General features: G+C 36.5%; 4 protein-coding genes and 1 long non-coding RNA gene across 7 annotated transcripts in view; all 5 read left to right on the top strand.

Annotated features, from left to right (window-relative positions):
• Positions 1–1,126: 1,126 nt before the first annotated feature.
• Positions 1,127–12,353, top strand: LOC113666065 (neuronal pentraxin-2). Of its 2 annotated transcripts, XM_089199870.1 has the most exons (7): positions 1,127–1,188; positions 1,376–1,448; positions 9,832–10,004; positions 10,252–10,366; positions 10,904–11,123; positions 11,384–11,514; positions 12,020–12,353. In XM_089199870.1, the coding sequence occupies exons 3-7, from the start codon at positions 9,945–9,947 to the stop codon at positions 12,268–12,270; spliced, it is 777 nt and encodes a 258-aa protein (XP_089055996.1). In that variant the 5' UTR covers positions 1,127–1,188; positions 1,376–1,448; positions 9,832–9,944; the 3' UTR covers positions 12,271–12,353. The 2 variants fall into 2 exon arrangements, with proteins under 2 accessions (XP_089055996.1, XP_027037622.2); XM_027181821.2 differs by lacking the exons at positions 1,127–1,188; positions 1,376–1,448 and having other exon boundaries at positions 9,374–10,004.
• LOC113666067 (adrenocorticotropic hormone receptor-like) lies at positions 1,142–6,916 on the top strand. 2 transcript variants are annotated; one of them, XM_089199877.1, is made up of 4 exons: positions 1,142–1,188; positions 1,376–1,448; positions 5,354–5,410; positions 5,766–6,916. In XM_089199877.1, the coding sequence occupies exon 4, from the start codon at positions 5,802–5,804 to the stop codon at positions 6,783–6,785; it is 984 nt and encodes a 327-aa protein (XP_089056003.1). In that variant the 5' UTR covers positions 1,142–1,188; positions 1,376–1,448; positions 5,354–5,410; positions 5,766–5,801; the 3' UTR covers positions 6,786–6,916. The 2 variants fall into 2 exon arrangements, with proteins under 2 accessions (XP_089056003.1, XP_027037623.2); XM_027181822.2 differs by lacking the exons at positions 1,142–1,188; positions 1,376–1,448 and having other exon boundaries at positions 5,301–5,410.
• A 1,175-nt stretch (positions 12,354–13,528) lies between the features above and the next one.
• On the top strand, positions 13,529–16,081 carry LOC113666009 (uncharacterized). The gene is made up of 3 exons (XM_089199849.1): positions 13,529–13,909; positions 14,707–14,821; positions 15,387–16,081. The coding sequence occupies exons 1-3, from the start codon at positions 13,565–13,567 to the stop codon at positions 15,632–15,634; spliced, it is 708 nt and encodes a 235-aa protein (XP_089055975.1). The 5' UTR covers positions 13,529–13,564; the 3' UTR covers positions 15,635–16,081.
• Positions 16,082–17,995: 1,914 nt separating this feature from the next.
• LOC113666043 (uncharacterized) overlaps positions 17,996–24,323 on the top strand; it is a 36,717-nt gene continuing 30,389 nt past the window's right edge. The window contains exon 1 of the mRNA XM_027181796.2: positions 17,996–18,124. Within this exon, the coding sequence (XP_027037597.2) occupies positions 18,001–18,124 (124 nt within the window). The 5' untranslated portion in view covers positions 17,996–18,000. The remainder of the gene's footprint in view (positions 18,125–24,323) is intronic.
• On the top strand, positions 18,978–21,653 carry LOC149049382 (uncharacterized). Its single transcript, XR_016184850.1, has 2 exons — positions 18,978–19,462; positions 19,688–21,653. It is a non-coding gene; the product is annotated as an uncharacterized LOC149049382 (long non-coding RNA).

Below are 24,323 nucleotides of genomic sequence, written 5' to 3'. Positions count from 1 at the left end.
CACTAATTCATTTAGGTTGCTCCAAACTTAGACATGAAACATTCAAACAGGGAAGATGTCCTTGATTAAAACCAAAGCACATCCAGAATCCAAAAAGCGCAAAACTTGTGAATTTTTCAAATTAATAATATTAATATCGTGCTGAGAGTGACTTTGGTTCGTGGTTTGCCCAGCCTTCGAACAGTGGCGTCGAATAAGATTTTTTCCCTTCGTGTAACCCAAACGAGAACGTGCTCGTAGAAGCTGACTGGGCAAACGTGACTGGAAAATTATCACTTTGCTGTGAGGTACCATTTTGCTTGCTGTGAACAGCAGGAGTTCTACAATATTATTCGCTTGCGGCTCACAGTGTGAGCCAGGTGCTAACATAATTTTCTGTGAGAGCGTGAAATGCCTCTTAACGATAAGGCGTCGAAAACTCGCAAAATGATTTCTAAAAACGGTATTTTCTTCAAAAAAAATTAAAAGGGAAAGTAAAATTGACGAAATGTTGCGAAATTTAAACAGAACATGAACTGAATAATGAGTAACTCAGTTGTGTCGGCCTCCCTTTTCAAACAAATGCCCCCCTTTTTTGAGGCTTTGGAACGCAGCACGCTTGCAATTTTCGCGACACTAGAGCTTGACAGCTCTATTAAAAGAAAAACCAATGGTTATACGGAGAGATGCTTTCTGACCTAGAGGGAGTGACTTTCTTTCTATAACACTATGCAGTAACACAGCATCAGAGATCACGCTTGATAACGGATAAATTCGTCAGAATTGTGTTCAGTAATTTTACTGTTTATCGGCTTCGTTGGCATTAAAGGAGGAAAAATCAAATACCTTATAGTTTAATCGAATTCTGAATTCAACAAAATTGTTAAGGATATATTATATATTTGTGTTTCCTGAAAAACAGTGTACCTACGAAGTTTTCTCCGGAAGATATCTGAGAAAGTTTGGAGCAACCTTAATGCAGACTCTGTTGGAGGTTAACTGTCAAACAATGAAGCTAACACATTTTTCTTATAAGGGGGCTCAATGATTGGGGAATTATTTTCCACATGATTTCTGTTTGACTTTGGATTTCACCTGCTTAATTCATGATACGATATAAACGTGGCGAGTAAGGCTTGCCAGTTTATTTGGCAAGCTGTTCCCGAAACATTGGACACCCTGGGAAGATTTTTCTGGATCTTAAAGAAAGTAAGTTAAGTGGAATTTTCGGCCGTATAAATGCCAATTTGATAGTTTCCATTTGTTACTCACTAAACAAAAACGCTTTAATAGTCGCATCTTTGAAAGAATATCATGTCTGATACAAACTTTTTCTTTCCTTAACAAAGCCATGTACCTCTATTTGAGAAATTTTATCATTTTTATTCTTATTTAGCTTTAAGTGGTATTCTCATACAACTGCGACCTGACAACAGGATAGCGCATAATCCTCCTTGAAACACCGAAAGGTAAATAACATTAACTTCTCATCAGATGTCATGCTCTTTTGTGCTGCTTCATCTCATAGAACTAAAGGACACAACTGAGAAAATCGCGTCATGTCGATCCAAATGCAAAGATTCCTTTGTTTTCTAAACTCAGCGAACTTACGGTGTAGGATCCAAGACTTATAATTACAATGAGCGCGTTCGTCCTCTTGCCATTTGAAGATTTGGGAATGGTTACAGAATTTTGATGTTGTCGAATTCGAGGGAGATCTTTTTGTGTCGATTTCTGGCAATGAGTGGCACCCTCTTCTAAATTTGTAACGAATGTGCATTCAAATTTGCTTTTTCTGTAATGTCCCTCATTACTCGGGTCGTTTTAAAGTAGAAAAAAATGAAAAAAACGCTATTGAGACCAACAACGAATTGCCCGAAAGATCTATCAGGTCCACACAGAAGCAGAAGTTCGTGTGAAGCTCGAACATGGTCGAGTGCGGTCTTACTACCGACTGAGCAGGAGGATTGCGGGCTCATTTCAAGAACAGTGGGTGTTAATCGGGCTCAACGTCTGTGATTGAAGGATCATCGTCTATGTTGTTATTGATCGTCTTGTGATCGTATTAAAGTCTCCAGCGTCTCGAGATTTTTTAAGAAAAGATATACGCGAACTACCTAGTAGTATGGAAAAACGAAGCTTAACAATTTGACAGTTTCAAACGTAGTTTACAATAAAATAATCAAGAAGTGAAAACTTAACCATGAATGAGAGTTTCATACTTGCCAAGATTTGCATTTGCAGGTTAAGAGTTTAAGGGTCTAGAGCCCTGGTATTATGGGACTATAAGGACATGCGCAGTTGACATAAAAAATGGCGAGCGCATGGTCCGTGTTTTGTGAGGCTGAAGTTCAACTATTACAGTTGATTTAATTTGTGGACCAGAAGACGAGATTCTGGCAAGTAACAAAAAAAAAATCGTACAAGATTTTTCTACTTCAAGCGCAGGTAACTTTATGCGTAATCAAGTCTTCAACTACCCCCAAAAAGACGTTTTAATGTTCATATTAAATATCAAATCGTCTACTTTGCCAACTCGCTGGTAAATCATATAAGCAGTTTTGGTATATTATATATTGATCTTATTTGAAATTGTTCAAACTCTGTTGATTCATTGCTTCACGGAAATCTCTTGTTTAGAATTAAAGTTGAAAATGAAGTAGCTACAGCAAATGAATAACAAATATGTAAAAAGGTGAAAGGACAGAAAACAATTGTTTACCCTTAGTGTTCAATGACATTTTTACGCCAAGAGGAAATTTAAATTTATTATATTATTCGAGATCTGTAATTTTCAATTCACTGATATTGAGGTCTATGAAGTGGGTAATTCATAAACTTTTATCTAAGAATAAGATGTGTTATTTGAAGATGGTTACTCCTTTCGGTTCCAAAAGCGAAACGTAATTAATATGATGTCTTTACACGGTGAGAGTTGAGAAATTTATTATTTTTCTCGGGTATGCACAAAAGCAAGAAGGTTTGAACGTGCGGAGATATTTCTAAAAGAATTATGTTATTTTTCCAAGCACACGATATTCCAGCAAGTAGCCCCCAAAATGTTGCATCAAGGTTTGTTTTTCTTGTTATTTTTAAATATCTACAAACAATTCTGAAGTAAACAAAAAAAAAATCTGTCAAAACGAAAGTCATTACGCATTCTTTACGTATGTGGTGTTAAGAGACTAGAAATCTAGAATCCACGAAAACGTCCCACAGACATTGTCCAAAAAGGTTTTGTTAATTTTGTTGTAATCAGAATTTAAAAAGAATGACAGGAAGGAACTTTCATGCAAAGCACATTAACTAGTCGAAGAGGTCAGAATTAAGTTCTTCAGCCAACACATCGAGCTAAATGATATTTTGCAGGTGAACAGGAAGCCATTTACCAAGTTAAACTTCATTTCCTGGTGTATGCAAATATTGAGGGTTAAGCAAAGAGAAGAGTGCCTTAAATACAAGTCTAAATAACAGCTTAAGTGTTATGCCGGAACTAGTCGCTGAGCAAAACCTCCGTATTTGGCGACTTTGTGACTGTTTCATTTCAAAACAGTTTTCTAATGTCAACATAACAACTTCAAAGGCTTTAAGTCCTTTTTTCTAATAGGTATGGTTACAGCAGCAGCACTCTGTTATGTGCATAATGTCGCAACACCAATGCGCATGTGCCGAAGCTTTGTGCCTTGGCCGTTACGCGCGTTAATTTAGCCAAACCGAATATAATTTATGGTAAAAGGTTTTAACTGAGCATTTCATTTATTATAAGGGACCTATAGATTTGTGCAAGAATACTGAAAGAAAATTCCATAAAATTCGCCCTAAGTTACGAATTTTTAAAGAAATTTCGACCGACAGTTTGAGCCATTCTTTACAGCGTTGTCTTATGGAAGAGAAAAATTGCTAGAACTTCCTGACCAAAAGAGCAATTTTTCGTAAATTTCACCATGCAATAATCAAGAGACCCTTCTTTAGTGGAAAAAAAAAACAAGGTTAATGCGACCATGTTTTTTATTTATCTCACGAAATAGGCAAGGAGTTCCTGACTGGTTCAGTTTGACAGCTTCTCTCATTCTATGCCAAAAACTTCCAATTCAAAGATGACTTCGATGGTTTGATTATTTATTTGAGCGAAGTATTCCTCTTTGTTCAGGTTAACCTGAATTGACCTTAAACTAAGCGTCGAAATCGCGTGGTTGATAGAAAACATAAGCGCGTAAGTAAATTTTGTGCCTGAGTTTTACTCTCCAAGAAATCTTTTTTAACAAAAGAGAGCCATCTCTATGTGGCAATTAGAGTTTGTTGTTAAAAAAATACTTCAGTCGTTGAGCGCTATTAGCTTAACGAATGCCCTGCATGCTGTAATTATCTTCATGCATGATTAAAAGAGACCGCTACCTTTCACCATAATGCATCTTTTTTTTTAAATCATCTACTCTATTTTCTCGAACCTGGGCCAATCTACTACTACTACTACGAAATGCAATATTCTAGAAGACGTTTTATTATCAACCCACTCTTTTTCCTTATCTAACAGCTGTGCCTAAAATAAGCCTAAATTCACCGATAAACGTCTGGCTACTCAGACTTTTATTAATCCTATGCATACATTGTGTCACGAACCTTGTCTTCATTGGCTTATTTTCTCCTAGTTCACTGTTTGACACCATGAAAAGAACAGCGAAAATAGAAAGGACAGGGCGCCTTAAAAACATCATGTTATACGAGAGATTACGAAAAAAGGAAGTTATAGTTAATTTTAATGGTACATTTTTCATTAATAGTAATTCTATTTGTGGAAAATACCACAGACATCAGTTGATTAATTGGTAAATGGTGAGATACCCATCTATAACTGTGAAGCAGCAACACAAGCAAATTTTTCTGGTACCGAGTTTTCATCAAAGTGCTTTGAATAAAGGCATTGGTTTTGAAAAAAAGTTTCTCGTTTCTATTCTTTTCTAATTTTCTCTTTTCTTTCGACTTTGTCTTTATCAGAAGACTCTTAAATGAAAAGAGACGTAATTTAGACAAATGAAATTAGATGATAATGACTGTTAGTCTGTTTTGGTGTGTTTATCAGATGTTTTCAGCTGGTTAATCTGAACAACATAATAAGGCAAAAAAAACGGATTCCCATATTTACCTGACATGTCTCAACTTTGGAATCACTCCGTTTATTTTCTTGAACATAAAGAACGAAAGTGAAGTGTCCTGTCGTTCAAAACCAAACGTAAGAGATTCTAGCCTGGAAACCAGTATTTAAATGTCTTGAAATGTCTTTGAATGAACATATCATACAATGTTTTGATGGGCCAGAAATTCTTCAAATATTTTTTTTTGCTAATTTTTGTAATGCGGTTGTTCTAAATTTCAGATCTTTTCGCAGAAGTCACTCATCTGTGAGTTTACAATCGCAAATATCAAATACAAGGTAACGGTAAACGATATTTTCTCACCTGTTCCTATCGTGCTTCTGTAAGCAAGTTTTTTTTTCACAGAACCAAGAAAAAAGGACAACTGTAAAAAAACTCATCGTGCCGACTGAATATCGATGAGTTTTTGTAGTCTTTTTAATCAGTATTCCGCGGCTATATTTCGACCAGCCAAATGAACTGAAAGTTTATGACACATGATTATGATAAGGAACAAAATAGAAATGAGATTAAAATATGCCCGCATTCATTTTTGCTTCCTGAAAACATATACCGGAAGAGGCGTCAGCAAGGAACAAAGGAAAATTTAGGAATGTAGGTAAATTTCAGAAAGCTTTTTCTTCTTTACTTTAGGTAATTCTTTGGTTTCCAAGTAACTGGCGAAACTAAATGGCTAACAAGTTCAGCAACAATACTCATAACACCTCTAGCCAAGAAGACTTGATGTTAGTTCCTCTCGCACATTGTATTCCATGGCTTGTTGTCTTCATCACTGAATGCCTGGCCATAGTCCTTCTTAATATCATCGCTGTTATCGTATTCGTGAAGCAGCGCAAGCTACAACGACAGAGCACATATCTGATTATCCATCTGGCCATAGTCGATTTGTTAGTTGGCGCAATCAGTGGGCCTTTACGAATCGAACTTAAAATGGCGTCATTTTGCAATCTGTGGAGGAACGACTGGATGAATCAATGGTCAATTCGCGTAAAAATCACACTCGGTATTTTCCCGGTTGTTTCCCTGCTAAGTCTTGCGGTTATTTCTTTAGAACGACTGCGTGCAACATTTTGTCCAGTCAGGCATCGCCATACAAAAAAATGGGTTTATATGATAATTATAACTTTAATTTGGTTATTAACCACTGGTTTACTGGCGACAGAACAAATCTTTATTTCAGATCCTCTAAATTCGGAAATTGCTTACTTTTCATATTTCTTTATGACTCTCTTCGTTATTTTAGTCTCATATCTCTGTTTAGTTGTCAAAGTGCGTTGCGGTCGTCATCCTCAACACCATGGTGCAGCCGGACAGAGAGAAAGGAGACTGACCAATACCTTGTTTGTTGTTACTTTTGGATCGATGGTAACTTGGCTTCCACTTATAATACACCAAAGCCTAGTGATCGCCTTGCACATCGGGGAATCAAGTCAGTTTCCTTTATCCCAGATAGCGAGTTTTCATGTTCATATCTTAGTGCAAATCATATACTTTGCAAACTCCTTGATTAATCCCATAGTTTACGCCCTGCGGATGCCTGAATTAAGGGCTGGTATATCGCAACTATTTAAACTGAATCGAAAACGTTTAAACTTCCTTGATTTGCCCCTTCGAAATCATCAGTCTAGAGAAACAGAAGAAACAGTGCTGTAGATTCCTTATTCAAATTCTACCTTTGCAAAATTTCTGCTTAAACTAATTCTTACTCAACGCTTACTCAACGCAAAAACGAGTTGGCACATTTATCGCTACAAGTACTGAAACTTTGTTTCTTTTGCATTCTTTTCCTTTCTGTTTCTTTATGGATTTAAAAAAGATCATTACCTATGCTTATGACTGACGAAGGCTGATGTGAGAAAAACCGCAACATGTTTCGCAAATTATTAAATCGAGATCTCATTAAAAATTGTGAATGTAACGATCCGGATATTATTACAAAATTTAGGATGCAGTTACTTATTATTTATATTACTAGAGGTAACGTTGTCATAGTTTGGCAGCCTAACCCTTTAACTCCCTTGAGTGACCAAGACAGAATTTCTCCTTACAATGTCAATACAATATCAACCATATAAGCGATGAGAATAAAGAAAAATATCAATTTGGGGATAATTATTTGATCCAATACTAAATTCTCTGAACTAACATTATAAGAATTGTATGGTTGACAGTAAAGAGAGTTGCAAATTTGATCTGGGAGTTAAAGGGTTAAAGAAGCTTTTAGATAAAAACATAAAAACTTCGCTAATATGTATAGCATACCAATGTATTCAAATTAAAAAAATCCATCAAATTCTTGTTATGAGAAAGAGTATTAATCGTTGATGGCCATGAACTAAAAGATTTACAACTTTTATGGTCTGCCCACCTAGTTTCTGTTGAATACAACCGAAATACAACCTTATTGACCCGATAGGACGATCGACGAGTCCACTTCGTGATAAGGCTGAGAAACTCTTTAATTGATGCCTTGGGTGAAAATCAAGTCAAAAGTGGGAGTCACAATTATTTGGAAGGAATAAAGTGAATTTCAACTAATGGATTTGTTACTTTTTAATCTTAGGTACAAAATTTTAAGATTTTGTCCGTATTTCACCCACCTGCCGGGGTCGATATGAACACTGACCCAATTTTACGAGAACTCCCCCATCATATTCTTTGTGGACATATGCCGGCTAGTATGTACCAAGTATTTCTATCGGTTAGCGGTGCAGTTGACTTTAAGATAATTGGATATGCAAAATCACCCAAACAAAATCAAACAAAAACGCGCGAATAACAGGGTACTTTATACTTCTTTTGATCAAACATTTTCAATTTTGTAACTCTAACTTTATCCTCAATTCAGGAAATGTTGCACAACATTATTCCAATATTGCGCCATTTAACCATATTAGGGCGACGTTGTTATTTGGCAAGGTAGTATTAAGTTAAATCCGAGCTTTCTGATTGCTTCTTACTTTGTCCATATTTTGCCATACTGATCATTTCGACGGAAACGTTCATAGGCCGAAGGCCAAAAAATAAAAAATAAGCAAGTTTGGTTCAGCGCCACGTAATAAAATTCTTACTAACCTGGCTCGGTCGAACCGCACTGGGAAATATTGGCCCTTGGGAATATTGGCTGCGCTCGGTCCGTACTACTACATCGTCAAACTCCGATTTTTTTACTTTTTGGAGGACGAAATCGTAAATAATAAAACTTTCTTGGTTTCTTATAAAGTAACTACCATGATTTCGTTTGTGCTGTTTTTGTTATGAGCACACCTTGCATAATTGATAGGAGTCTCATTATGCCGTTCGATGTATTTGGAAGGCTAAAAAATGAAATAATATTAGAATGATAACCCCTTTACTGGACACTGTAATGGTTACTACGAGCGCGGGACATTATCTCATTGATCGTGTATGATTTCATTTGAAACCAGCTTTAACTTTTCTCTCCACCAGACTAAACGATAGACCCCTGAAAAGCTTACAATGTGGCCTCCTTTATGCAAAAGAAATGCTTCCTGTTGGAATGGCAAGTCATAAATCCAAATGTTCTCTTTCTCCTCAGACTTTTTAGTTTTGCAAAGAGCTGATTCATTGATCGGTTCTTTGCTTCTTCATGTATCTTCACTCATCATAGTTTTTCTCCGTTAGTTTACTGACTAAACTCAAAAAAGCACTCTTGGCCGTTGAGTCCATCTTTATGTAATTTACGATCTGCAGATACAAGAAATGATATCATACAGAACACATATATTCCCTATGGATTTCGATTTGCTGCTTCGTAACCTTCCACGTCTTCATTTTTTTCTAAACTATCTCTTTCATTCTGCCTTGTTGCTAAACCCAGCCGACACATTCTTTTTATCATTCTTTGTTATTTCAATGGTAGATTTGGAAGAACTGTTGTCACAAAGTGCGCTTGTGGCCTCCTCATTAGTATGAAGAATTTGATTAAACCGAAGATAAAGTATGGCGTCTTCTAAACATAGTTCGGTTTCATGGCGTGCTCTTGTAAATAGAGTTATTGAAACCTTTTACAAACAATAGATCACTCAGTGACTCAGTTTAGATATTTTTTCTCCCACATATTGATTCGGGAAAGATGTATTTGTTACCATAAATTTATTACACAGGGTAAAAAATATACAAAGGGAAGGGCATTCGTTAAGACTTTTTTTTAATATTCAGTCCAAAAGCGGTTCCACCAAACGGTTCTGTCTTAGTAAAAAAAAAAAGAAAAAAAAACACAAAAAATGACCTATAGCATCTAGAAGGGATTTCGATAATAATTAGCCATAGGTGTTGCTTTTTGTTTTCACGTTTGATTATTTTAAAAGTCGAGACTCAAGAATGGACTTAAACCGCATGATCCACTGAATGTTAATGAAAGTTTATTTGCTAACTCTCGTCATAATTATCCTAATTAAAATTCAAGACTTCTGTGTGAACTGTTTAATTAATCGGAAACATCGTGAGAGATCAGATCCTGCCTATTTAGATTCTTGGGTAGAAAATATTTCTTTGGCGTTTACGATGACTTATCGGATTTCTTTTGTATTGGTTACTGTTTTGTATTTGTCAAGTACGACTACCGCATTTATGCAAAGTTCTCTATATCGTGACTCGCAAACAAAATATGGAAAATTCAAACGTAACCACAACCAAAGTCTCTTGGTATCAATAACAGAGTCACTTTTTGTTGAAGATGCATCGGATTGTTCATTCAGCTGTGTTGGGGATCCCAAGTGCTTGTCATATAATATAGCCAAATCTCCAGATTCTAATGGTATCTATGTATGTGAGGTGCTGACCACAGACATGTACAGAGCTAAGGACAGACTTAAAGCTAATTCTAGCTTCCATCATTTTAGCCCCATGGTGAGTGGTTAATTTATCAGATGTAGCTCAATTCAGTGTAGTTTGAGTGTAGTCGTACGCGTTCGTGCCTTTCACGTTTGTTTCAACACAGTTATACGTTTGAGTTTTGTGTAATTGAGTGGAACTATCATTTACTCAAACAATTATTCTTGAATACAACCAGTGTCTTAAGCCATCATCGTTTTCTTCGACCTTGACAATTAAATTAAAAATTGAAAGAAGATGCTTTAATTTTTTTATGAAATAGTCGCCTTGTGAGAACTGGCCATGCAAGAATAGTGGAAAATGCATTCCTGACTTTAAACAAAATTATCATCTCTGCAATTGTACACCGGATTTTACTGGGAAGCATTGTGATACATGTAAGTATGCTCACAATTATGGGCACTTGAGGATCCTGGAAGATCTTATCTTTGTAGCAATTCTCTTCCCTATCGTATAATCGTGGGCCATATTGCTGTGCCCTAAAAAATTCCCGCAGTTACGAAGTTAGATCGCACACACAGAAAAAGTTTTTTGGAAAACTAATGAATCAAAAAAGTTAAATTTTTCTTTTCAATTGAAACAATTTTTCACAAGTGATGGTGATTAAGACAAATACAAATTCAAATTTTTAGCCAGTTTTGGTTCTTCATTACCCATTAATAATGATACTAATAATATCAATATGACAATGATGATAATTTTAGCGGCGGACATTCCACGAGGTGTAACCCTCGTCCAATGTTTCGAGTCGGAATTTGAAGAGTAGTGTTTCGTTGAGGGAGGAAAACCCGATAGCTCAGAGTAAAACCCTCAAAGCAAGGACGAGAGCCATCAACAAACTCAACCCACAAGTTAATCCTGGTCGAGCAAGCAGGCTGGCCTGATATTTACATCTTTGTGAATCTCATATACAGTTGCAGATTACGCCTTTGAATTTTCGCGTAAAGGAACTAGTGACTATATCATCATCACAAGTAGTATGCCAAGCCTTACAGCAGTGGCTGTTTGTCTCTGGATGAAAACCGCTGATACCGACAATGAAGGAACACAACTGAGCTATGCTGTTCCTGGAACACACAACGAATTGACTTTGTGGAACTATAAGAAATTGGGATTATCTGTGGGAGGAAGAAGGTACAATGTTTACCTCTTTAATTGTTCGGAGAAGTTCATTCTTGATGAAATGAATGCAAGTCGGTGGAGCATTGGGTTGAAGTTAATACCGTTGATTGCAACCCATCGCATGTTAAGGTCTTCTTAAAAGGATTGAATGCACATCAGATTCAAAGTCTGTCTCACTGATAAAAATGTACGTCCGATGGAGTTAATGATAATTATATCTTTGTAGGATGAATTTATTATTATAACGTACTTTTTGTGCTGTTCTTCTACAGAAGTTCTTCTTCCGTCTCTGCCAACGATGGAAAGTGGCACCACATCTGTGTTACTTGGGAGAATAACGCTGGATCTTGGAAACTGTTCAAAGATGGCTCCGTTGCGGCTTCTGGGACAAGTCTCAAAACTGGTGAACTCTTCTTTAAGCAGTTATTACAACACGAATAATTGACGATATTTGAGTGTATCAATCATGATAGGAGGAGTTTTTCAGTTTTTTTCCCCATAGATTTATCAATTTCAACATAGAACCAAATCAGGAAGGTGAAATTTACAAAACCAACAAGTCTTGAACATGTAATACAGTGCTTAACACTATGGTAAATTATTGTGATTGAGTTAACTAGAAGGAAAGTATGCCCATATTTTCACTTTTCCATGCATAGTTCTCCCCAAAGACTGACCGCTCAGTCAAAGGAACAAACAGAACGCTTGACATACAACTTTGACTAATTTTGAACTGTCATTGATCTCTCATATTCATTTAGTAAACTCGAAAGGAAAGTTTGTCCAGAACGTCCCTTGGTGTTTATGTGTCTTAATTCTTTGCTCAGTCAGATAAAAGCTAACTTGAATCATTATACCTAGTGTTATAGTACAAAGTTCCATATTTTTTCCCGATTGTGGTTTGACAGGTCATGTAATTCGTGGTGGAGGAGCCCTAGTACTAGGACAAGAGCAAGACTCAGTGGGGGGATCCTTTCAATCCTTTCAAAGTTTCATTGGTGAAATGACAGGTGTCAATATCTGGAATCACGTGATTCTTGACCAAGAAATCGCACGCATGTCGCAGTCGTGCCTGACAGGGGTGGGGAACGTGTTTCAATGGCACGACTTCAAGGCTCACGTGAAAGGTTCAGTGAAGATGATTAAGCCGTCGTGTTAAAGCGAAGAAACATTTGTAAGAGATATATAAGCAATGCGGAAGATGTGAGTTTAGAATAAACTTTGAAAACTGTGTTTTGAAAATTTTATTTTATTTTTTTATCAGTCGTGGGTGAATTGTAGCGGGCAAACTGAAAAATCATCAACCAAAGAATGATTTGGTCTTAAATCATCAGAGGGGTGCACGTTGATCTTGGTTCACTCAAATAACTGTGAATTAACCACTTTCACAATATGGCTTTAGTGGAAGAGAGATTATATTGGCCCCCTGTACCTATTTCGAGGCTTTTTTTTTTTTGCCTCTTTAGCACCACTTTATCTACCTCAAGCACGTTGCGCACTGCTAAACTCGCACAAGAAAGGAGCGCTTTTGTGAAAATTCTTCAACTTTTCACTATGATCTACCACATCTTACCAACAGTGATTTACCAGAATTGTTTCAATTGAGTAGTTAGACCAACTGCTATCATAACCTCCCCTTGGGAGGTTATGGGTTTAATTAAACAGAGGATAAAGAACAGCGTCTTCTTAATAGAGTCGACTGGTTTCATGGCGTGCACTTTATTAAAGTAAAAAGAAATAAGCATCTTTATCATGCCTCATTTTTCAGAGGGAAAGCACTTTTGTGCAACAAAATAAAAGCATCCCAATTAAACACATTTCTTTATTGATTCATGCGGCCCACACTTCTAATCAAAATAAACAGAAATAAGCATCTTTTTCACGCCCCAATTTAAAAGGGAGAGCAATTTCTAGAAACAACGATTAATTTTAGCATCTACACAAAAGAAGTAGCTCACCGAGTTTACTTTTTTCTCCCACATATTGATAGGACAAGAGATATTCTCCTTATAATTACTTACCAGACAGAGTAAAAATTTAACAAAAGCGAAGAGCATTCATTCAGCGTTTTGTTTCATATGCGCCTAAAAAAAATTAAACTCACTCCTATTACAAACAATAACAAAGTAAAGAAAAATATTGACTTGCACCATCAAATCGGGTTTTTGAAAATGTCTAGCCGTTAGAATTACTTTACATTTTCAATTTAAATTATTTCATTGGGAAAGATTCAAGTGCAGAATCTCACGCTCTAATCCATTCAATTTTAACCGAAAATATGTTTGCTTATTCAAATCATTTTAATTAACTTTTGAGTCTGTGGTTATTTTGATAAACATAAACTCATGATAATTTTTCTTCTTAAAAAAAACAGGTGTCCCATTTGATTTACCGTGAGCGACCAGATTCGACGAGAAAGCAGAAAGATTGACCATATTTCATCAAGACTTACGATGGCTAACTGTATACCTCTTGTTTTCTTAAGCGTCTTGTGTTTGTCGATCACTGCTAAGACACATGTGCAAAGTTCTCTTTACCGAGATTACAAAACGAAACATGGAAAATTCAAATCAAATCAAAACCAAAGCCTCTTAGTCACACTAACAAAGTCGCACTTTCTGGAAGATGCATTGGAGTGTTCATTCCACTGTATTGGGGATTCCAAATGTTTGTCATATAATATAGCAAAATCTCCAGACTCTAATGGCATCTATATATGTGAGGTGCTGGCCACGGACAAGTACAGAGCTAAAGACAGACTTCAAGCGAATTCTAGCTTCCATCATTTTAGCCCCATGGTGAGTAGTTTTTTTAAGGCTTCATTCAGATCAGTTCAGTTTTGAGTGTAATCATTCGTTTTCTCATGTTTTCTGTCACGGTTTTATGCGTTGAATGTTATACCTTTGATGAGAACTATTAGTCAAACCCTCAATACAATACGAGGTATGGAAAAGCAAGATACGTTTAAAGAATGATTGGAGGGAATACTCCTCTAAATAAGATATTTAGGCAATGCTGCCCCAAAGGACCTAGTTTTTGAACCGTTTTGATCTGAAAATGATTGCATATTTTTAATATGATGAAGTAAGAATAATTTTTCTTTCAATTCCAAACCAAAAAAATAGAAAGAGAAATGGCCAAATATATAATTCGGCTGAATTTTCCAACGAATCTAGCCAATGCTACATAAAAAATGCCCTTACAGCCATTTTCAGACATCAGGTCTGTAAAAGAGTTTATGAAAAGTATCTTTTGCTCTAGAACAAGGCGGCAAACCCAGAATACTGAGAAGTGCTCCCCAATGAGGTCAAGGACTATGGACTTAAACCATTTCTTTTTTACACAACCAAGGTTATGATGAATTCATAATCAGAACCTTGAAGAGAAAAAAAAAATTAGTAGTACATTTACATTCGTGCCTGTATCGAGAAGAAAGTTTCGATGCATTAGTTGAGTAAATACGCATTGTAAGGGCATGCAACAGATGGAAATTTTCCTCGACAAAGAGGTAAACGATTTTAAAATTATTTACTTACCTTTTTTATCCTAAAATATGACTTAAAAGAAGATGTTTATCTTTTTCTTTATGATACAGTCGCCATGTGAGAGCTCGCCCTGTCAGAATAGCGGAACATGTATTCCTGACTATGAAGGAAATTCTTATTCCTGCAATTGCCCATCACATGTCACTGGACAGCATTGTGAAACACGTAAGTATGGATTGGTACTTAGAATGTTATGAAAATTACTAGTATGGTCTGATTCAGTTCATTTTTCCAGCCACTTTTCAACATTTAATCTATCTAATATTGGTTCTATCTTTATGACGGTAAATTTAAAAAGAAGACAGAGAATATCGTCGCTAACAAAGCCAAGGAAAAAGGAAACTTAACACATACAATTATGAATTACGTTCGACTTTCTACTGGGAGTTAATTTAACTAATTCAAGGTGTGGATGAGCGGTCTCATCACCGAGTGTATTGATGCTCAGTCCGCTCAAGGTTCTCAGCCTGTGAAGTAGGACTTATAGAGTTTATTCCCAGTAATGAGATACATTTCCCGACTCGTTCACAAAACTCAGGAGTACTGGAGGACGTCTCCTCCCTGGATGGAAGGCTAGTCTATAGCAGGTTACCCCCCGGTATTTAGTCAGGTTTCCTAGACAGGTCGCCGTTGCCAGTTTTTACTCCTGGGGAGGGGGTAGACCTAAAGTGCGACTTCTAATCGGCAGGCTCTCATCTTTAACTTAGTCTCTGATGTTCTATAATTTCAGTTCCAAGTCATGTGGTTAGTTGGCTTCACTTTACACCTCAGTGGTGTACCGGAGCAGGAAGATCAACCAGGCTTGCAAATGGAATAACAGCAGACGAGTGCAAAGAGATGTGCACAGAGAACTGTTTGGGAATGGAGTGGTGGGAGGGATCTATGTCATGTTTTGAGTGTACAGATCCTTCTAAGAAGACCTCATACACCAACACAAATGATGGAGGCTACCCGCCTCACGTGTTCCTAAAGAGTTAAGATTAAGGGTACATCTATTCCTATCTAAGTCCTCTCAAGTCTTTCAACCTCCCCGAAGTTTTCCCTGATTTTACCCCGCGAAATATAGACTTAGGTTAATAGGGCTATACTCATGAATTGGGAAAAACTCAGTTTTAAAGTGTACATGAAACAAATCTTTTTTGCGTACTTTCCTTCCTTGGTATATATAATAAAAAAACTAATAATTACCCGAAAATGGCAAAAAATTAAAAAATTATTTGGTTTTTATATGCGGCCGAAATACGGTCAATTTCCCTTTAAAAGGGTTTCACGAAAGTGGGGACGAGAACTGTGTTCGTGACGTCACAGTCACGTAGTCATGATGTGATACTACCAAAATAGGTGTGTTATAAGCTTCCGGAATGTTAAAGAATATTTTGCGGATTTCCATAAGGACTCAGTCATGTAGTAGTAGTAGTAGTAGTAGTAGTAGTAGTAGTAGTAGTAGTAGTAGTAGTAGTAGTAGTAGTAGTAGTAGTAGTAGTAGTAGTAGTAGTAGTAGTAGTAGTAGTAGTAGTAGTAGTATTTGTTGTTGTTGTTGGGAGTGACCGACTCTTTAGGAAGCTTTACCGAGAGAGAGCTACAGCAGAAGATTGAACATTTCAAGGAACGTAAACTTGCCTTCGTAAAGAGATTAAAAGCGGACGTTTCGAGCGTTAGCCCTTCGTAGACGAAGGGCTAACGCTCGAAAAGTCAGCTTTTAAACTTTTTACGGTGGCTAATTTACATCATCAACTCAGTTTATAGTACTTAAAAACCCAGGTATTTAATAAAGATGTAACTATGATGTAAATGATCTTGACTTAAGTCTTAGTAAGTTTTACTTACAGCTTCTAAGATGGTGGGCGGATTTTAGATGCTCCTTTTCTGATGTGAATTATTCTCAAAATGTAATTTGGAATAATAAGGATATACGAATTAATAATAAACCTGTTTTTTATAAAACATACTTTGACAAGGGCATAACTTATTTGAATGATTTACAGTTCGATGTTGACAATGTGCGTTCTTATGAATTCTTTAAGCAAAAAGGACTTAACACTAATTTCCTGACTTGGACAGCCTTGAGATCTTCTATTATTAATATGAAATCAAAAAGCTCCTGCCCCATCCCCACAGCGGGTAATCTCGATCCTATGAATTTTGATTATAAGTCTAAATCTTTTAATACATATACTGCAAAGTGTAAACAGTTTTATTCTACGATGATAACAAGTAAAGCGAGAATCCCGAATGGCTTTAAAAAGTTGACAGCGGATTTTGAGCTTTCAAATGCGCAGGAAGTTTTCTCTATTCCTTATCTTGTTGCGAGCGAAACGTATGTTTGGTCGTTTCAATACAGAGTATTGAATTTCATTTTGTTTACAAACGATAAATTGTTCAAAATAGGGTTAAGTGATTCGGACAAGTGTTCTTTTTGTGGAACCTATACGGAAGATCTGTACCACCTCTTCTTTAACTGCTCCTTTGTGCAAGCTTTTTGGAACGTATTTACAGTCTGGTGGTTTGATCTTAGTGGCGAATATTTAATTTTGTCTTTAAAAGATATTATGGTTGGCTTACTTCAGAGGAATGATCTGTTAAATTATTTGATAATTTTAGGGAAATTGACTATTTGGGAATGTAGAAAAAAATAACACCTCTCCAATATTTAGATTGTTTTTGCACAAGGTTGAAGTTAAAAAACAAGGTACAGAGCTAAAGACAGACTTCAAGCGAATTCTAGCTTCCATCATTTTAGCCCAATGGTGAGTGGTAACACGATAAAGCGTCGCTCAGAACAGTTTAGTTTTGTGTAGTCGACGTTCTTTTCATGCTTTTCGTGTTAGCTTTCGAGGGAACAGTGAGAGTGCGTAAAATTATTTTTCCTCTCAAGTTCCACATAAGTAATAGACAGAGAAGTGGCTAAAATTTTCCTTTTTATCTTGCCAATGCTATCGACATCAAAGCCAATGTCCTTATCTGATGCTAAAAAGGGTTAAAAGGTAGAGAGCATATTTTGCTCTTAGATAAGGTCAGGATGTACTCGGGCGACACACCAGGAATTCTGAGAAGTACTCCCCACAAAGGTCAAAGACCATTGACTCAAACCATTTTTTTGTTCAATGAAACCAAGGTTTTAATGAAAAATTGCTCTATTTAAGGAACTTTGGCCTTTTGGATGCATTCAGGCGTACAGTTTTGTTTCATTGACTGGATATATATGCATTCTCTGGTTACACAACATATCATGGAGCTGAAAATTGTGTTTAACAACTGAATAAATAATTAATCATTAACCTCTCTTTTCTATGCTTGGAAACGAGAAACGAGACTTCAAAGAGGCTGTTTGAATATTTTTTTTAATGATACAGTCGCCATGTGAGAGCTCGCCTTGTCAGAATAACGGAACATGTATTCCTGACTATTTGGGGAATTCTTATTCCTGCAATTGTATGTCATATTTCAATGGAACGTACTGTGAAACTCGTAAGTATGCCTTATCTTGCAAATATTCTGAGTTATTTATAGCATTGTATGCGTAATTATTCCATGGTCGTACTCTGTAAGGAACCGTCGGCCATAAAACGGCCAAAAACTTATAAATTTCAACCATTAGTCGTAAATGAAATCAACCGTAAAAATGTTTCTGGTGATCACTATGGAAAGATATTAACCGTTAGCCGTAAATTGACCAAATGTTAAACTATTAGCCGTAAAAGCCATCACCCCATTGAAACCCTCTTAAGTGATTAATATAATTTGGGTAATGTGGTTTTGTAAGTGATAACTGTAATATACTGTATACCAACCTCGTGGTTTAATTTTGTTTCAATTAGTTGTTGTGTAGCATTGCAACAGAATTGCAGTATGTAATAGAGTAAAGTATACAAAGGGAAAAGTGTTGCGGCAAAAAATTGCTACTTAGAGGGCCTTTAGAATTATTGGTATGTCGTGATTCAGTTCCTTTACCCAACTCATTTTTACCAGTAATCTATCTAACATTGGTCTAATATTTAGAAAGTAACATTCGTCAAGAAGACGGTGGGTACTTAAAGCCGAAACGTAGTTTACCAAGTTGCAGTTGGTTTAAGTTTTGGATCGGAGAGAGGGTGCTAAAGTTAATGCAATCGCGGAAAACGTCTGGTCTCATCTTTAAATGCTATGACTGATTCAAAGATAAGCTTAGCAATCAAAATATCTGAGTGCATCGATGTTCAGCGTGTTTAAGGCACTCAGTGTCTCAGGCTCTCCGCATCTCCGCTTGCCGAGAGCCTGGCGCGAGTTAATGGATGTTTGACTGTCACAACATGATCTCGAGACCGAAATTACGATTATCGTTATTTCTAAATTGGCGCCAAATTTATGGATATAGTAATTTCGTGGCACTCTTTACCAATGCTCTTTACACGTGTTAAATAAAGAGAAGGACTCGGTTCCACTGTCTTACAACATTCAAGATGGCGGAGGAAAGGGGTAAATGTGCGTTCAGTTGTGATCAGCATGATCTCGACACCAAAATAACGATTATCGTTATTTCTAAATTGGCCCTGAAATAACGAATATCATAATTTCAGTGCATGTCTGAGACCTTCGGGCTCGAAGCTTGGGAACTAGTATTCAGGGAAAGATAAAATGGCGGCTTACGGCGGCGAAGGAAATCTCAGTAGTTTAATATTTTAGCGTGAAAAGGCTTGGGTGTTGTGATCTGGTTCTCAAGTAAAAAAAAAATCACGGTCTGCAATGGCCCTACCACCTTTTGAACAACAAGAAAACATTGAAACGGTGGTAAAAAGCAGCAAGTTTCGAAGTCTAAACGAAAGATGGGTAAGCTGAGTTTCAGTCAAATATCATGACATTTGGGATGTAATTTAGATACCGAATAAATAGTTCTACATGGTTATACACGCATAGGATTCTGTTGTGTTCACGTGAAGGCCATTTCAGCCATTCCTGCCACTTGTAAGTGGTAGGAAATAAAAGATATGTATAGTTGTTTCGTATTGAAGCCCTGTGAAATCACAAATTTGATTTATTTCTTCTTTGTTTTAGGTGGTCATTATCCATTACTTTTGGAAGTCGATACTGATGAGAAAGAAAAAATGTTTATGATTATTTCTTCTCTCGAACATTTTACTATTTAGGTACCAAATAATCTTGATACTGAAGACCATTGCATCCTATTATGAAAAATGTACCCCTGATTGCTTTGTCAACATGTATGATGTAATATACCTTGTGATTTGTGGGATTTTCACATGTAAACTAGAAATACCTGTAGAGGGTAATGATGTACTTAATGCAAGGTGTTTTGGTACAAAGTCTGCTTTGCTGTAATCTACCTGAAGGTGCTTTTTATATGCTAGTAACACTTGCACAGCCCAGTCAAAATGTTCTTTAGTAGTAGTCAAGCTGGCTGTTGTAATTATAGGCAGCAGAGGCCAAACCTCATCCTGAAAAGCAGTCTGAAAGGTGTGAAGTCAGTGGAAGATACTTCATTGTAGGTGGCCAAATTGCAGGCTGTCAGCCCATTTTGAGTGAGTAGTTAAACTCAAGATCGGCTATTTTAACTAATTTTATTGAGAGCCAAATCCTGCAAGGCTTATATTCTGTAATAATTTGAAGTGTTACTTTTATGTTTCTTATTTTGCAGTAAGTGGGCTTGTTGTGGCCATTTTTCTCTCAAACATTTTTTTCAGCTTAGTCAAAACGTTTTTTAGAAGTAGGCAAGCTGGCTATAGTAACAGAAGGTAGAGACCAAACCTTGTCCAGACTAGACGCCTAACAAATGTTCTGTGTGGAAAGCCAAATCCCTGGTTACCGGCACATTTTGACTAGGCTATTTGTTATTTAGCTACTCTTATTATTAAAGATTACTGCATTCCTTTTTAATAATTTGCTGCCAATTGTATGCTGTATATAGCTTATGATTTGTGTGATTTTCAAGAGTAAATTAGAAATACCTGAAGATGGTAATGATGTACTAGATAACGTACTTGATGCAAAGCAATTTTGGCACAAAGTGTATGCCTTGTCCTCAGGTGATTTTAACATGCTAATAAGATTTGTTATTCAAATAATATACATCAGCTGGAATGGGAATATTGAAAGAAAAATAATAATATTTAACCATAACAAGTTTTGGTTTTATGTCCAAATTAAGCACTTAGTTGAAGATCACTGCACTGATCAGGCTCCGAAGGCCAAAAAAGTGCTGTCTGCTGTTAGTTTAATTTTTGTCATTTCTATTGATTTATTTTATTTATCAATGTTTCTTTGAGTTATAATTCATTGACCTCTTTCAATAGTGCAGGTTCGCTCGTGTAACCTAATCCCACATGTATGTATGTACAATCTCAGTTGAAATTTTGAGTGGCAGGCAAGCTGGCAATAGTAATAGGCAGCAGAGGCCAAATCTTGTCCTGAATAGAAGTCTGACATGTGTGAAATTGGCAGCTATTTCATTGTAGGTGGCCAAATTGTTGGCTGCAGCACATTTTGACCTGGCTGATTGTGTGTGTGTTATGTATGTGTTCTTCTTTTTAGGTGTTAAACAGGTCAAAGTACCAAAAAAAACCTCTGTGATAACTTGGTAGTCTAAGATGTAAAAAATTTTTAATAATAAGGTAAAGCTTGATCATTCTTAAGAGTTTGCATCTGTTCTAAAAGTTTTGGGGAGAGTTAGGGGAGCATTATTTATACAAATGTATTTAAAAAGTAACAAAAAAATAAAAAGAACTAGGGCAAAATCCCAATTTGCTTTAAAAGTTTATTTTATTAAGAGCATAATTCTGGATATAGCTTGGGATTTGTGTGATTTTCACAAATTGTTAGGTTGTTATGTAAACTTAATTTACAGGAACCTTGTTAGTTTTCAGCTTCAAGAACAAGTACATAATTGCAGGAAAAGCTTGAAGCTTGAAAAATTGACTGATGAAACTGGAACAGATGTCATGAGATTTGTACAATAGGTTGGCCTGGGAGGGACCAAGAATTAAAGAATTCATTGATTCTCTTACACCTTTTGTCTGCATAGTGTGCTTCTGTAGAGCTTAGTTATTGCTGTAGAAAACGTTTTTGGAGGGCCCTTGAGATCACTCACTTTTGAGCTAGTTGCCCCTAGGGAAGAGGATATCTGTACTTATTATCTCCCTTGGGGGGGGTGAAGGGTTAAAGACTGATTCTTCTCCAGTAGCCACAAGTACCCCTGCATATGGAAATTTTGAACACTATTAAAGGGCTAGTACCCTCATTTAATTTCATACTTGAATTTCTAATTTAGAGTAAGTTATGACAAATAATGAATGTAAATTCATCTTGGTTGTACAGGTTATATCCAGCAGTCCTTAAAAAAAAATAAAAAGGTATTTTTCTGAATTAAAAAAAAAGTGTTCTTGCTTCAAAGTAAGTGCATGATATGTCATTCAATTAATGCTCTAGCAGAGTTTTTGTTTGAAATGCCAAAATCAACTTCATGAGTAAGGACAAAAAAAAAAGGCAATAAGCAAATGTTCTTCTGTATCCTTTATGTCAATTTGGGCTGAAAAACAGGTTTTTTTCCTTTTGCAAAAATTAGCTTATTTCACGACCAAAAACGATGCAAACAAGCTGAAACGTTATGTTTTCAGCAAAACAGCGATAGAATCTGCGAAAAAACAATGGAGACAAGCTAACACACAGTGTTCTCAGTAAAATTTGGGCAAACAAAACCTTAAAAACCAAAAAAAAAACAATTATTGCGCTGACTTACCCATTTTTTGACAAGATAACTGCCAAAACACTGAAAACTAGCTTGAAACTACATGTTTTTCACAAGATCGCGACGAAATCTGTCTAAAAACTCTAAAATACGGCAGAAATGTACGATTTTTGCAAAATTTTTCGCTAAAGTTGACAAAAACACTAAATTCGACTGAAAAACACGTTTGTTTTTTTTGCAAAAATAAGCTTATTTCAGTTTTAAAAACGCTGCAAAAAATGTTCTCAGCAAAATAGTTTAAGAGTCTGTGGGAAAACACAAAAACCAAGCTTAAACCAAGTGTAAATTGATAAAAAGGCCCGAATTGCGCATTTTGGCAGTTATTTTGGCAAAAAATGGTATATTTTGATTTCAAGCAAACTTTCAAGTAGTTGTTAAAGTTTAGAGCCAAACACAATACCAAAAAAAATTGGATGTTTTCAGAAAAAATTGTGACCCTCAGCCTAATCATAATCCCACCCTACCCAAGCCCTAACTCTAGCTGCGAGCTATCCTAACCCTAACCCTAACCCCGGGTTAGGGTTAGGGCTCGGGTTAAGAACGGAACTTTTCACTCCAGTCAAAATGATGCAACTGGTTAACATGGTCCAACCAGCCAAAACAAGATAAAATGGTTTAAACGGTGAAAAGATTTTAATTACGTGACATGGTCCAATCGGAAGAAACGATCTCACTTAGTAAAATGGTGCGACTGGTTAACATGATCCAACTTGATAAAATGATGCCAATATCTAAAATGGACAAACTGGTTTAAATAATCCAACCAGTTGAAATGGTCTAACTGGATAATGCATGTGTAACCAGTGAAATTGGTTCAAATAATTCAGGTAAGGATGGTAACATTAGTTAAAAAGATCCAGCATATTACAGTGGTTCAACTGGTAAAAATAATCATCCAACTACTAAAAGTTATTAAACCCCAATCAAAATTAATCCAACCGCTTCAAATAATCTAACTGGTCAAAATTCTTCAGGTGGTTATTTAAGTGAAAAAGGTGACAAAATCTTCTTAAAAATATTTTTGAAGAGGCTTACACCCTTACCCTAAACACTAACTCTACCCCCAAACCCTAACCCCAAACCTTCACCCTAGCCCTAACCTCAACCGCAGACCCTCTAACCCTAACCCTAACCCCAACCTTCTCTATCTATCCTGTAAGTGTACCAGTCGGCCTATCGTTTGTTTTTCAGTAAACTTTCAAGTAGTTACTGAAATTTACAAACACAATACCAAAAACCCTGCAATTGAATGCTTGTAGAAAAATATTAACGCCAACCCTAAGCATAGCCTCATCCTAGCCTTAACCCTAATTCTAACACTAAACCCCGCTAACTCTAAGCATAATTTTACCCTATCCCTAACCCTGAGTGTAACACTAAACCCCTCTGACCCGAAGCAACCCAAACTCTAACCCTAACCAGGTAATGGGCTCCTGCCCTAACCCTATCCTCAACCCTGACTTAAACCCTTTACCATAGCTTAGGATTGGTTTGGGGTTTGGGTTAGGTTTAGGATAGCACAGAGTTAGAGTGAGCACAGGACGAAATAGCATGATTCCGTAATTCGGAAAAATGAAACTCTATGTTTCCACATCATTCACTTCTTCCTTGGACCTGTTATGTTTCCGTTATGATTCCTGAACGGAAATATGACGACACGTTTCCGTTGCATTTCTGTCAACGGAATATTATCATCGCCTGTTTCCGTTACGTTTCCTTGTACGGATTCAAACTTTTACCGTCAAGTAAAACATATATTTATAAAGTGCTGTACAGTTCTTACACCACGTTACCATGAAGACGTGATCGTTCGAGGACAACAAAGGCAAATTGACGTGCATTAGGTGTGTACGTTCGTAGGAATCATAAGAAGTCCTAGAAGCTTCGATGTTTTACACTGAGCTATGTGCATGTTAATTTTGGAACTGT

The sequence above is a fragment of the Pocillopora damicornis genome, chromosome 3 (genome assembly GCF_964200805.1).
Source record: "Pocillopora damicornis chromosome 3, jaPocDami1.2, whole genome shotgun sequence".
NCBI classification, from domain to species: Eukaryota; Metazoa; Cnidaria; class Anthozoa; order Scleractinia; family Pocilloporidae; genus Pocillopora; species Pocillopora damicornis.
The sequence above is the reverse complement of the archived record's forward strand: the minus strand, read 5'-3'. Positions and strand labels throughout refer to the sequence as shown.

Coding starts and splice junctions, on each gene's coding strand:
- LOC113666067 (XM_089199877.1), top strand. CDS start 5,802: ATGGCTAACAAGTTCAGCAACAATACTCATAACACCTCTAGCCAAGAA.
- LOC113666065 (XM_027181821.2), top strand. CDS start 9,504: ATGTTAATGAAAGTTTATTTGCTAACTCTCGTCATAATTATCCTAATT. Junction 11,124..11,383: donor TTATCTGTGGGAGGAAGAAG/GTACAATGTTTA, acceptor GTTCTTCTACAG/AAGTTCTTCTTCCGTCTCTG. Junction 11,515..12,019: donor TGGGACAAGTCTCAAAACTG/GTGAACTCTTCT, acceptor GTGGTTTGACAG/GTCATGTAATTCGTGGTGGA.
- LOC113666009 (XM_089199849.1), top strand. CDS start 13,565: ATGGCTAACTGTATACCTCTTGTTTTCTTAAGCGTCTTGTGTTTGTCG. Junction 13,910..14,706: donor TCCATCATTTTAGCCCCATG/GTGAGTAGTTTT, acceptor TTTATGATACAG/TCGCCATGTGAGAGCTCGCC. Junction 14,822..15,386: donor TGGACAGCATTGTGAAACAC/GTAAGTATGGAT, acceptor CTATAATTTCAG/TTCCAAGTCATGTGGTTAGT.